General features: G+C 43.5%; 1 protein-coding gene across 1 annotated transcript in view; it reads right to left on the reverse strand.

Annotated features, from left to right (window-relative positions):
• Positions 1 to 14,302, reverse strand: part of TBC1D2B (TBC1 domain family member 2B) — an 83,738-nt gene that overhangs the window by 38,580 nt on the left and 30,856 nt on the right. Inside the window, 1 exon segment of the mRNA XM_010378661.2 lies at positions 10,928 to 11,096. Within this exon segment, the coding sequence (XP_010376963.1) occupies positions 10,928 to 11,096 (169 nt within the window).

Below are 14,302 nucleotides of genomic sequence, written 5' to 3' on the forward strand. Positions count from 1 at the left end.
GATTCCATTTACATAAAAATTTTTAAAAGTCAAAGCTATAGTGACAGAAAGCTGATCAGAGGTTGCCCAGGGCTGGGTATTAAGGGAAGGGATCAACCGCAAAGGAGCGTGAAGGAATTTTTAAAGGTGTAGAGATGTTCTATTTTTCTTTATCATGGAGGTATTTACATTGCTGTGTATAATTTCTTAAATTCATCAGCCTATTCACCTAAAATAGGTGAACTTATTGGAGGTAAATTATAACTCAATAAAGTTATTAAAATAAACATGCAAATAAATAAGGAAGAGGAAAAAATGTATCATTTGCTGTTTTCTGAGGTGGATTAAAGGCAAGGGGGGAAAAGACAGCTTTATCTCTAGTTTGAATCAGACAGATGATACTCTCATTCAAACAGTCATTTCTCAATGTGTTTTTTAAAGCATATCTTTTTCCCTTTTATTTGTACTTTAAACATTCAGAAGAATACAGAGAAATTATATAACACGCTTATGTTCTCATCACGTTATCATAGCTTATGGATGCATGGCCTTTGGCTAACTGCTTTAACAGTCATCAGGAACCAGCAATTATGCCTGTTTAGAACTGATACTCCCCTTCTCGTAGTTTATTTACTTAGGACCAAGAGGGAGCTGGTAAACAACATACAGCATCTTGCACATGCTATTTATTTCTTGTCTCTTCTAGAGCCTGGCATTGTGCCACACATCTTCACAGACAACTGCATAGAAGGATTCTAGTCAATTCCCCATGGTAACCCAATGAGCAAGATACCGTATAAAGTCTGATTTTATAAAAATTATAAAATTGTAGAGAAAACCATTTCTAAATAGCTGCTCAAAAAGAAAACTCTCACAAATGCTGCCTATACTTCTGTTCATTTTTTTTGACATGACTGGTTCATCACTTCAAAGAGCACTGGCACCACTGGACCCAGTGCACCATGACGTTTCAGTGGCCCTGCCTATGGCAAGGATCCCACGGGAGCCTTCTCTCAGGTGGCATGTGATTACCACCACTGTCAATTTTAGGAGTTAAATTCTCCTTGCCATTTGCCCTAGCTGTCAAACTGTGCTCCTCAGCTCTGGTTCCTAAAGGGTGAATGTAGGAAAGAGAAATAAGAGCAGGAACACCCCCACAGGGCCTGGAGAGAGAGAACAGTAATTTCAATGACTTAGAACTGCCACACACCCTCCTTCCTCCCACAGCGGTTTTGGGTTTCCAGCCTGTTGCAAGCCTGAGTCGTACACTGCTGTGCTCTCACCTGCAGCTGAGGGACAGCCTTGCTGGAGGCGTGGTGCTACTTGTCAAGTCCTGGGTAACAGAGAAATGGAATCAGGCTCAAAGTGAAAGCCTCTTGAAGCTGAAACAATATACAGGCAATTCCTGTTTTTGCTCTTACGTGGCAAAACCCAATTCTGGGACTGTGCAACAAGGGGGTCATTACAGTACAGACTTCTCAGATACACTCACCCTATCTGCTCTGGCCTACAAAGGCCTCAGGGGCAACCAAGTGTCCTGCCTGTGCACTCCATGTGGAGTTCACAGCTGGTTTAAATGGAGGGTTTTTAACTGGTGTTAGAGGCTGTTCTATGACAGTATTTGCTGTTTAAAGACCCCAGCCTCATTTGACAGATCTTTGAGAGGCCTTCTGTGTTCCCCCAGGCATCGTGCCAGGTACCCACCTATAAACACTCAGCTGCTCTGATCTGAAACAGAAAGTGAGGCACCACCAAGCAGCAAAACAGCACCTTGTTAGGGGCAGTGGTCAGCCTGAGCTTTTTAAAACAAACGCCAGCAATCTGTATCATTGTTAAGAAAACCTCTTTCCAGGTGGAAGTCTGCACAGTTTAAAATGTCTAACTAAAACAGTAATAACTTGTTCGACATTCGTTTGAATTCTGATAACCAGCTAGAATTGACAAGTTGACAGAATTGTTGGGAAATGTTCCATCAAATTTCTTCTGAGTTAACCCCTCCACAAACCACCTGCATAGCCAGGTTTCAGACCACACCACAACCTCTTCAGCAGGGGGACAACACTGCTGAGGCAGAGGTTTGCACTTGCCAGGACTTTGTGCACAGGAGGGAGGCAGGCTACCACTCCCTTTATGCACAGGAGGGAGGCAGGCTTCCAGCTCCCTCCCTCCCTCCAGACTACAGGCCCTGTTAAGGGAAATGAAGGTGGGGGGCAGGGAGGAGGTCCTGTAGAGGGGTTTCCTCTGACTGGCAACAGCCCTCTCAACAAAGCTGACTCAATATTTCCTCCTCTACAAATTAATTCCTCAAATATATTCTCACAAGGGCACAGACATATGTACAAGAATATCAGAACAATGCTATTTGAAATGACAGAAAAGTAGAAACAAGCAGATGTCCATGGCTAGGAAACTGCTTAAATAAATTAGGGCACATTCCTATAACTGAATTCTGTCAGAACAAGAGCTCTAGTAAGGGTAATAAGTTTGGACATTCCAGTAAGTGCCTATATAATGTGTCAGCTCAAAGGGGCACGGCAGGTAGCCCTACACTCCCCACCACTGCTGACTCCTCCTGACCCACCTGCTGGTGAGAGCACAGCTCTGGTGCAAGTGGGCCTCATGACACGGTAAATACAGAGAAGCCATGTCTGAGGGAAGACATGACATTCTAAGTCACTGAGGTAGCTATGCACTGACATGGTGGATACTGTATGATCCCTCTGTGTAAATCACATACACACAGAGCAAAGTTCAGGGTGCAGATATAAGTACCTTCAGTCCTAGTGGTGACTTATGAACTTTTAAGTCCTTTTAAGTCCTGAGAAGTGGACTTAAAAGGACTTTCACTTTTAACTGTGCACCCCTCAGCAATGACTGATTTTTCTTTTTATACGCATGTATGCTTATTGCAATGAAGTACAAACACACAACTAAGAAGGCAGGCCAAACGGGGAAGCTGTCAGGTGGCAGGCCTGCAAGTCAGGTCACTTGCTATGGTTTGAATGTCTCCTCCAAAATTCATGTTGAAATCTAATTGTCATTGTGATGGTATTAAGAGGTAGGACCATTAAGAGGTGATTAGGCCATGAAGGCTCAGTCTTCACGAATGGATCAACACTGTTATCTGGGGAGTGGGCCTAGATTCAACTACAGAAGAGGAGACGGCAATGTGGTCAGGGAAGCAGAGATTTAGACCAAGGCAGCCATAGGCCAAGGAACGCCAGCAGCCATCAGAAGCTGCATGAGGCCAGGAACTAACTCTGCCCTGGAGCCTCTGAAGAAAGCAGTCCTGCCAACACCTTAACGTAGGCCTAGTGAAGCTGGTTTTGAATTTCTGGCCTCCCAAACGATCAAAGAATAAATATGTGTTGTTTTAAGCCACCAATTTTATGGTCACTTGTTATAGCAGCCAAAGTAAATTAATGCAATTACTCTCCAATAAGCTATTGTCCTTCAAACCAAGGATTTTGATAGGTTGCTTTCTGTTGTGGTCTAGGCTTCAGCTGGCATTCAAGTTTGGAGCATTAATGTCCAAAGTCAGAATATATTTACTTCTGATATGATGTCTTTTTGTCCTGAGGACCTGGAAAGGTGTCATCAGAAAGACCCTTCCCAAAATACTCTAGACATTTACCTGGACAGATGAGTACATCACCCTTCCAATTCTAAGACATCAGAGCAAACACCTAATAAACACGCACAGCCTCAAAGAAACCAAACATCTAAGAAACAATATTCTTACTGTAGAACGTACAGACAGGTACAGTTCCACAGGTTCCCTACTGCCCAAAGGGTGGACACCCCCACCCCTTCACCCTGGGAGTCCCTGGCCTCCTCAGCTCCTCTTCTATCCTCACCCCCTTAGCACCCTACGCACCTGGCACCAGAACCCATGCCACCGTTCTGACTTCCTTGCCCCTCCATGGGTGTCCCGGCACTTGCATTTCCCTTTGAACAATCCCTCTCCATCTCTCAAGCCCTTTAAGCCAAAACTCATCTTCACAGCAAAACCATCACCAGCCTCTCCCACAACCCACACTGCAAAGAATAAGCACTTCTTCCTGATGCACCCAGGTAGGCTGTGACATGCTGGGTTCGGCCTTGAACTGCACCCTACAGCCCCTGTGGCAGAGGAGTCACAGGCTCGCCTGCCTGTCTTCCTGAAGCCCCTTAAACAGCTGACAGTGGGGAGGGACAGCCTCTTACCCGAGGGAACATCTTCAGCCCCATCCCATAGTGGAGGGGAGAGGAAGATGCAGTGGCGAGGGAGGGAGGGCCAGCTGCACAGCCAGGCAGTCCTGAAGAATGGGCTTCTCAAATGCAGGTGATGACCCACTGGGGGCCAGGACATCAAATTAAGGAGTCGCGAAATCAATTTTGAGGGTCACGACAAGCATTTTTTTAGTATTAAAAGAGAAAATACTACTTAGCTTTACTATATGTAGTAGTGAAATTTTTCTTTCAGTTTTATGTACATACCAATAGTATACATTTACATATGAAGATGTGTATTTTCTGTCAATTCCCAGTCAAGAAAGTGAACAATGCTGTGTCAGAAGGTAACATCCTGCCCAGGAGGCCAAACAGAAAGAAAAGTGCTGAGAGGAATTGTTGTCCTGCTAGGGAAGGGAGTGTGGCACAAGGGCAGGTGGGTGTGGGCAGACCCCCCACGAGTATAAAGGGCAGAGGATGACAAGCCCCCAAGCAGCGGGAGCAGGAGCTGCAGAGCAACTCTGCCCCTGGAAGGGTCTGGAGCCTTCCCTCATCACTCTTCCTCAAGTCAGTGCCGGACACCCACCATGTGCCAGGCAGTGTGAGGTACTGGAGTAAACCAGAGACAAGACAAACAGGGTCCCTGCCCCATGGAGCTCCCAGCCTTGCAAGGGAGCTGGACCACAGACAAGTACACAAAGAAATACAGAAACTACACGTGGCAGTAAGGGCTGTGAAGGAGAAGCACAGTAGTGAGGAGTGGGAGGAATAGGGAAGGCTTCTCTGAAGAATGAGCAGAAGTAACTGGAGAAGAGACCCCTCCCTGCAATGGGACAGCCTGAGGCAGGGCCTGTCGGGAAGACAGACATCTGAAGAACTGAAAGAATCAAGTGGGCCTGCAACAGAGGAAATGACAGGGGTCAGACCCCATGGGACCCTGAAGGCCATGTTCAGTAGCACAGCCTTCAGCCTAAGGTAATAAGAAGCCTCTGAAAGGCTGAGGAAGTTGATTGAATTGATTCAAGTCCCTTAGAATTGGGTCCCTGCAACAGGTGGACCCAGCACCGGCAGAGGATGCAGACAGGTGCCCTTCCTCAGCCCCCAACTCTAAATACAACAGGAGACACGGCCTAATTGCTCCCTCGGTGGCCCTGGACAAGACATTAAAGTTCTCTGAGCCTCGGCTTCCCATGCTAAGTCATGGTGAAAGGTCTCTGAGTCTACAGGCCAAAGCCACTGGTCCTCTCATGACCTCAGTGATTTCCATAGAACAGTGTCATACACCGGCAGCCCTTCTGATACGTGGGCCCCCGGGAGCGTGTGAATGGATCAAGACAAAAAGGACTGTTGGGACACAACTGCTAAGCACAACTTCATGCTCCTGGGAGTTATCAGAGAAGACCAGGTGCCACTGCGCCACTGCAGAAACACACACAGACCCCAGCCAACTTCCCACAACTGCTGAAACTCCATGGGCCCAAGAGCAAGTCGCCTTCCTTCCTGCTTTACACATTAGTAAATTGTGTGCACGCAATTTACTAATGGAGAAAATAAAGCTCAGAGAAGTTAAGTCACTAGCTCAACATCACACACCCAATAAGTAGCAGGACTGGGATTCCAAAACCTGGGCTGACAGAAATATCTACAATGTGACCCCACTCTTGAACAGAACTAGAGCCGGACCCCAGGAGCCAGAGGTCCACATCAGGCCCTGCCTAGCACCCAAAGGTGGGTGCATAGTCCAGGCCACAAAGCCACAGAATTTTGCTGACTGCTGTCAGCGCTGCTGCAGCCTAAGCACACCTCCTACATACACTGAAAATACATGCTCAACCACTACACAGGCTCCCGATGCACGCTCACATGTGCGCTCAGGCATGCGCTTTCTCACATATGCTTGTGCATTCCTACCCATGAGCATGCACATACACACATGGACTGGCCAGAATTTCAGCAGAGACCTAGTGCCTTCACCTGGTGTGATTTGGACTATTGATAAGTTAAATGAAAAATGTGGTTAAAGCAGGAATCCATATAAAAGGAACTTAAACACAAGCACCTGTAAAGGTATATGTAAATGTGCACTCATCTGCCAGTCTACTGATACACGCCAGCCAAAGCCTCTTCTTGGGATCTGGGGATACTGGGCGTGGTGACACACGCCTGAAGTTCTAGCTACTTGGCGGGGCTGAGGTGTGAGGATCACTTGAGCCCAGAAGTTCAAGAGTTCAGTAAGCCAAGATCGTGCCACTGCACTCCAGCCTGGGTGACAAAGTAGAGACCCTGTTTCAAAAAATGAAAAAAGAAAAGAAAAGGGAAAGGAAAGGAGGAGAGAAAGGAGAAAAAGGAAAAAAGGAGAAAAAGGAGAAAGGAAAAGAAAGGAAAGGAAAGGAGGGAAGGAAGGGGAGAAAGAGAGAAAGTGAGAGAGAGAGAAAGAAAAAGAAAGAGAGAAAGAGAGAGAAAGAAAGAAAAGAAAGAAAGAAAAGGAAGGAAGGGAGAGAGAAAAAAGAAAGAAAGAAAGAAAGAAAGAAAGAAAGAAAGAAAGAAAGAAAGAAAGAAAGAAAGAAAGAAGGAAGGAAGGAAGGAAGGAAGGAAGGAAGGAAGGAAGGAAGGAAGGAAGGAAGGAAGGAAGGAAAGAAAGAAAGAAAGAAAACAGAAAAGAAAAAAGAACAGAACAGAACAGAAAAGAGGGAGGGAGGGAGGGAGGCAGAAATTAATCTGGGGATACTAACTGCAGTTCTCTGTTATCTTTCTTGGGCAAATCACATCCATTAAGACATCAACTAATTTTTTCAGTTTTGTTTTGTTTCTTATTAGAAAGTGGAACAAGGCCTAACAGTTGTGAAACAATCTAAGCATAAAATCTTACAGGCTTTCAAGTTTTTTTTTCTGATTTTTCACAATCATGTCACCCACATTCTCATGGCAATTTTTTTAGTGACTCTCCTTTATCAAAGTTTCCCTAAGCATTCAACTTATTTTTCCTAGAAACAACAATTCCTTTTTATATTTCATGGGTTTAATAAATATCCCATTAAATTACGTAATTACAATAATAAGTACAACAGGCATTAACCAGTGAGGAACAAACCCAGCTGATTATTGGTAGGTCTGTAGCTCAGCTGGGGGCAGCAGGGACACAGGTGCCCTGAAGTGGCCCATTTGGTCTCATGCAGTCAGTGAGGACCATGGCTCTACCGAGGAAACTTAAAATGTCAGTTCATCAGGGGAGCTAGTTAAGAGAGTTCCAACTATACTGATAAATAGGATAAAATAATAAATAAACCTTCATTTATCTTTTAAGCCTTGACTATAATGTTGACAGCATTTTGAGTGCATTAAAAAATACAATTTTTGAGCCATTCATTTATAATACAGGAATCTATTTTAGGGTCATTAAAGTCTGTCTATGCACCTAAGGCATTTTATTTAAAACTTCATAAAGCATGCCATAAGCAAAAACAAACAAAAGAAAAACAAAAAACCATAAACACTTAAGATTCATATGCCAGTCATTAAGCATTAGTGTCTACAGAAAGTGGTCCCAAAAACCTCTGTGAAGAAAGGCTTTGTCATGAGCTGTGCCTCCACCAGCAACAGCAACAACTAACCCTTGACTAGTACTTCCTAAGTGCCAGGCACTATTTTAAGCAGTGTACACATATGAACTCATCATCATGCTACCAATCTCATGATGTATGATTATTATCTTCATATTACAAGTGAGAAACGGAGGCACAGAATATTAAGTAACTTGCCCAAGTTATCCAGCTACTACGTGGCATAGCTGGGAGTTGAACTCACGCAGCCTGGTTCTTAATCACTGTGTTACACGGCAAAGGCAGAGCTGATAGAAGATAACTCCTAGTGATGTTTCACGCTGAATGTGATCTGTCAGCTGTGACAGGTAGAAGTGACAGGCATTCACTTTCCAGGCAGGAGGCACTCAATCATCATCCATGTTCCTATGCTCAAGGACATGGAACGCACCCAGCATTACAGGTCTGTTTCCACCTCATTCCATTATCTCACTTTGAGGGCAGATGACACACCTCTGGCAAACTAATAGTCCCCCAAATGTATTCTTATGATGAAAGGGGGAAGGAGTACTGGGTCCCCAATCAGGAGACCTGGGTGTGTGTTTCAGCTCGGCCACACACTTGCTATGTGATCTTGAGCAAGTCACTTTACCTCTCTAAGCCTCAATCTTTTAACATGTGGAATGAAGGGAAGCTCTCAGTGGTTTTCTGACACTTTTAGGAGCACAGATCCCTTTCTTTACTGAGAAGCCCAATACTTTGAAACAGAGGAAACCAGTGGTTCTCTAGTTGCAGGTACCCAGGGAAGGCAGCCCCACTGTGCCTCCCGGCTGATCCCTCCCCATCCCCTGGATGCTGGGAGATGACTGGGACTTAATTAGATGGCACAGAGCAGACAGGCACATGGTGAGCAGAGGTTCTGAGATGAAGAGGAAGGCACAGAATGGGCAGAACAGAGGCTCACGAAGTGCTAATACTGGGAAGCAGCTGCCCAAGGAAGAAACTAAAGTCATATCGTTGAGAACGTCAAATATCAGACCAAAGAGTCTGAAGCTGCACTTGCAGGCTGAGGTCTATCAGCGATGCTTCTAATGTAGGGAGATGACATGATCAGAGCTGTCTGAAGAGAGAAAACAGCAGAAAGCAGATGGATGGGAGCAGAGCAGGACCAAGAAGGTGGGACTGCAGCCATGAGCCAGGATGAGGAAGGAAGGCAGGGCCCACTACAGTGACCACCCTCACAAGTGCTGGTCTTCTGAGGTCTCAGTATCCCTGACATTTGAGCTCCAATATAACCTGTATATATCCTATACATCCTACTCAGCTTCAACACAAACCTATGCCTTAAAAACTAAAAACACACAGAGAATAACTTTATCATACTGAATTCAACCATGAACGTACAAAAAAGAAAGCAGTTACAGCAAAGAGGCTACTTTTTAAAACAGTGTGTTCTTCTAAGAACACCCCAGCCCCACCCTGAAAAACCAGTGGGACCTCTTATGGAGCTCAGCTGGCCAACTGCACAGTGACTGCTGGCCCGGGCTCTACGGGACAGCAAGAGAACAGCCAACTGCACAGTGACCGCTGGCCCAGGCTCTATGGGACAGCAAGAAACTTCCAAGTCTCCCACAACGCACTGCCTCTACAATCTTTCTCTTTTTTTATTTTTTATTTTTTTTGAGACGAGGTTTCACCCTGTCGCCCCAGACTGGAGTACAGTGATGCGAACTCAGCTCACTGCAGTCTCGACCTCCTGGACTCAAGTGATCTTCCCACCTCAGCCTCCAAGTAGTTGGGACCACAGGCATGCACCACCACACCACACCCAGCTAATGGATAAACAAAATATGGCACATTCATATATGGGAATATTATTTGGCCATAAAAGGAAATGAAGCACTGATACTTGCTATAACATGGATGAATCTTGAAAATATTATGCTAAGCAAAAGAAGCCAGACACAAGGTATATACAGTGCCATTTATATGAAATGTCCACAATAAACAAAATCATAAGCCAGGGACAGTGGCTCATGTAATCCCAGCACTTTGGGAAGCCAAGGTAGGATTGCTTGAGCCCAGAAGTTGAGACCAGCCTGTGCAAGATAGAGAGAACCCTGTCTCTACAAAAAAAAAAAAATATATATTAAAATATTAGCCGGGCGTGGTGGTGTACGCCTGTAGTCCCAGCTACTTTGGAAGCTGAGGTAGGAGGAATGCTTGAGCTCAGGAGTTCAAGGCTGCAGTGAGCCATGATCATGCAACTGCACGCCAGCCTAGGTAACAGAGCAAGACCTTGTCTAAAACAAAACAAAACAAAACAAAACAAAACAAAACAAAACAAAACAAAAATCCCACCAAAAATAAAAATTCATACAGATAGGAGTTGCCTACGGTTGAGGGTTGACAGAGGAGAAGGGGTTGGGGGAAATGAGAAGGAATTGCTAATGTAATGAGTTTCTTTTTGGATCGATGAAAATATTTAAAAATTGATTATGGTGATGGTAGCACAACTCTGTGAATATACCAAAAATCATTGAATTGTACATTTTAAATAGATGAATTGTACAGTGTGGGACTTGTATCTCAATGAAGTTCTTATTTAAAAAACAAGTCGACCATAGTTGCACCTGCCTGTAGTCCCAACTACTCAAGAGGCTGAGGCAGGAGGATCACTTGAGCCCAGGACTTGAAACCAGCCTGGCCAACACAGCAAGACCTCATCTCATAAAAACCAAACAAACAAATAAAAACCAACCCACCTCCACTCTCACTAGACCATGCACAAACAGGGAATGGAAATCCAGAGCACAGGACCTGGCCAACCCAGTGTCTTGGAGAGGGGACTAGGCCCTAGGCACAAGAAGCCCCAGCTCTGCAGCCTGGAAGAATTGTGACCTCAGACACATACTCTCCTTCAGCCAGTTTCAGTCTCTGTAAAATGTCAGCCATATGACCTATTTCACAGAGTTGAGCAATTAAATTAAACTGTAAGTGTGAAAATGTTTGGCATAGTGTCAGACACAGAATAAGCATGTAATACAAGCTAAAACCACAATGATCTATGGGAAAGTATGATGTAAACAATAAAGGCCTTTGTAAGTGTAAGATAGTTTTATAACCTCATTTATAAAATTATACATTATCAGAAACAATCCATTTTCAATTTCATATGCTGCTTTCCAAAGACTCACTTGAGCTCACTGCCCCACTGTTTCAAAGAGTAAAAATTAATGGAATTTGGATGCCCTGGGGCGGGCTGATTTGCAGCTTGTTCTCCCACCAGCTCTCCAGGCACAGTCTCCACAGCTAGGACATTTCTGGCTTTTTCTGCAGAAGCATTTGGGTGTGGGTAAATTAAATCTGAAAAGAAAAAGGTAAACAAATGTCAGTTACTCAAAGCTTCCACACAAAACTTGACATCCCACATAAAACACTGACTTGATATACTATATAAAAAATTAAACTATGTAATAGTATATTTTTAATGTATACTATATAAAAACATAATCTGTGGCTAACTCTGGTGTTCTGAAACCATTTTCATCTAAATAGCTCCATGTTTCTCAAAGGAAGGCTGTGACATACCTCAAACCACCAGGTATTAACAGTGTTGGCCCAGAGAAAGCAAAGGCTAGAATTTTCCTCCAGTACTGTAGACCAATAACCCTCACCATAAACCCGTCATCAAAGTCCAATCACCTGTACTGATAAGAAACAATTTCCAGGATAAACTGTTATATAAGAAAAGCAAAGTGCAGATCAGATTATACAAGGGAAACAAAAAAAAAATAAAAAACTAAAAAAAAAAAAGAATGAAATAAAAAAAAAAACAAAAAAAAAACAAAAGAAAAGAAAAACAAAACAAAACAAAAAAACTAAAAAAATTGAAAAAAAACAAAAAAAGGAAAAAAAATAAAATAAAAATAAAGAAAAAAATAAAATAAAAAAACAAAAAACAAAAAAATACAAAAAAGACAAAAAAAAGAAAAAATAAATAAAAAGAAAAAAAGAAAAATAGAAATAAAGAGAAAAAAACAAAAAAAAGAGAAAAAAAAAAGAAAAACAAAACAAAGAAAAACAAACAAACCCCCCCCCAAAAAAAGATTATACAAGGGTATCTTTTCTCTAAGAAAGTGGGAGAAATACAAATATAAACGTATTTGCTAATACTTGCAAAGAATGATAATGAAAAAATAAAGTTTGCACATCACAGAATAGCAGTTCAGTAAATTCACAAGCAAACACACTGATGCTAAGCCATGATGAAACTTCACAACACATCTTTAAAATGTAAACTTTTGAAATAGTTAAGGTGGAAATCATATGGTGGTCAGGATTTACTTCAAAATAGCAGTATTTTGTTACTTAACAAATACATAGTAATATTTGCTTCAGGTAACATGTTATTTGCTTCAAAATAACAAAGCAGGATATCAATGAAACAAAAGGGGTAATTATTGCTGCAACTACCTAATAAACCTGGAGGTAATATTATGTTATTCTTTGTATATGTTTAAAATTTCCCATAATAAAAAGTTACTTAAAAAAATTTTTTTTGATAAAAAATTTTCTTTTTTTTTCTCCCAAGACGGAGTTTGGCTCTTGTTGCCCAGGATGGAGTGTTTCGCTCTTGTTGCCCAGGATGGAATCCAATGGCGCAGTCTTGGCTCACTGCAACCTCCTCCTCACGGGTTCAAGTGATTCTCCTGCCTCAGTCTCCCAGGTAGCTGGGATTACAGGCACCCGGCACCACGCCCAGCTAATTTTTGTATTTTTAGTAGAGACGAGGTTTCATCACGTTGGCCAGGCTGGTCACGAACTCCTGACCTCAGGTGACCTACCTGCTTCCGCCTCCCAAAGTGCTGGGATTATAGACACGAGCCACTGTGCTGATAAAAACATTTCTAACTACAAATACTTTGTATTCTTCCAAATGACATAATCTGCACTGGTGTTTCAGTGGTAGAATTCTCCCATGCCAAATGGCATAATCTCTCTGAGAATAGGACATGCTTGTAAACAGAATTCAATATTACTTTAATCAATTTGATCTACACTTCTTTTTAAAGTATCTCTGTATCAACAAAATCAACCATCTCTTTCTGTGAAATCAGAATTGACTGCTGACCACCAATATTCAAGAAAAATTCTTTTCTCTTTTGAGATAGGATCTCAGTGAACACGACTCACTGCAGCCTCAACCTCCCAGGCTTGTGAGATCCTCTTGCCTCAGCCTCCCAAGTAGCTGGGACTACAGGCACGCACCATGTCCAGCTAATTTTTGGGGTTTTTTTGTTTGTTTGTTTTTTTGTAGAGACAGGGTTTGCCATGTTGCCCAGGCTAGTCTTGAATGCCTGGGTTCAAGCAATTCTTCCACCTTGGCGTCCCAAAGTGCTGGGATTACAGGTGTAAGCCACTGTACCCAGCCAAGAAAAATTCGTTTCTAATCAGAGGAGCACAAAACCAGAGTCAGCAAGAACAGGTCTCTGCTAAAGGTCACTGAGCACTGGTAAACGAAACAGAGAGCAGGCGTTCCTGGGCTACTCGGGCTTGGAGAGCAACGTACTGAATGTCGCATGATGAGCCTGCACTGTGTAGGCAGGTTCTGACTTGACCAGTCAGTGTGGGAAGGGCTTCAAAAACACACTGGGAAAGTATCTTGGGCGTGGCATGAGTAAACAACTGCTGTGTATCTATCAGGGTAATTTGGCTCTGGCCAGAAGAGTCAATGCATGGCTTACAGTAGGGTTCTGACTAGGAAAAGCAAGACGGTGTGCTGGGAACAGAAGAATTACAGGCTTGGTAATAGAGTCCACACTTTATTTTTTTTTTTTTACTTTTTTGAGACTGGATCTCACTCTGTCACTGAGGCCTGGAGTGCAGTGGTGTGATCGCGGCTCACTGCAGCCTCTTGAGTCAAGAGGCAAGAAGTTACAAATAACCACAGATTGCCAGTTCTTGGTTTTACTATCATGTATTAACCACTAGGCACCGAGGGCACAACAACCGATGAGACAGAGCTTTCCCCATAAAGGAGAACACGTCCAGGAGACAGACAAAAGTAAAACAGTAACATGTCAAGCTCCAAGTCACCACAGAATAAATACATTGAGTCCTTGGGATCCAGACCCTTCCTCTGAGTCTTAGGGTTCCAGGAGATGCCTGGGGGACTTCCAGAGGGAGAAGAGGATGGGGGCCCCATGCTCAGTTTCATCCTCAGCAGTTCCTCTCTTCACCTTTTATATACTGGGGTTCCCTTCAAGATTTCATTTGGAAAAGAGGTTCCAGCAAACAAAAGAAAAAAAAAGTTCAAACCCCACTAATCCAGTCTAGTCTCCTTACCTACTTTCTCCATCAGGACACTAGAGCCCAGAGCCAGAGCCAGAACCTGGACACCTGCCCCTGCAGTATACAAATATCGCAAGGCAGGTAGAGATGAGTGTACCTACCAGAGGAGGGCACAGTACCTGGAGTGGGGGGGTGGGGGGTACTCAATGTTGGTGAGCGCGTGTGTCAGTTTACAGGTACATGGAGTATGGGCGCAGCACAAACTCCTTTACTTCAAA

This window comes from Rhinopithecus roxellana, chromosome 5, assembly GCF_007565055.1.
Source record: "Rhinopithecus roxellana isolate Shanxi Qingling chromosome 5, ASM756505v1, whole genome shotgun sequence".
In the NCBI taxonomy this organism is placed as follows: Eukaryota; Metazoa; Chordata; class Mammalia; order Primates; family Cercopithecidae; genus Rhinopithecus; species Rhinopithecus roxellana.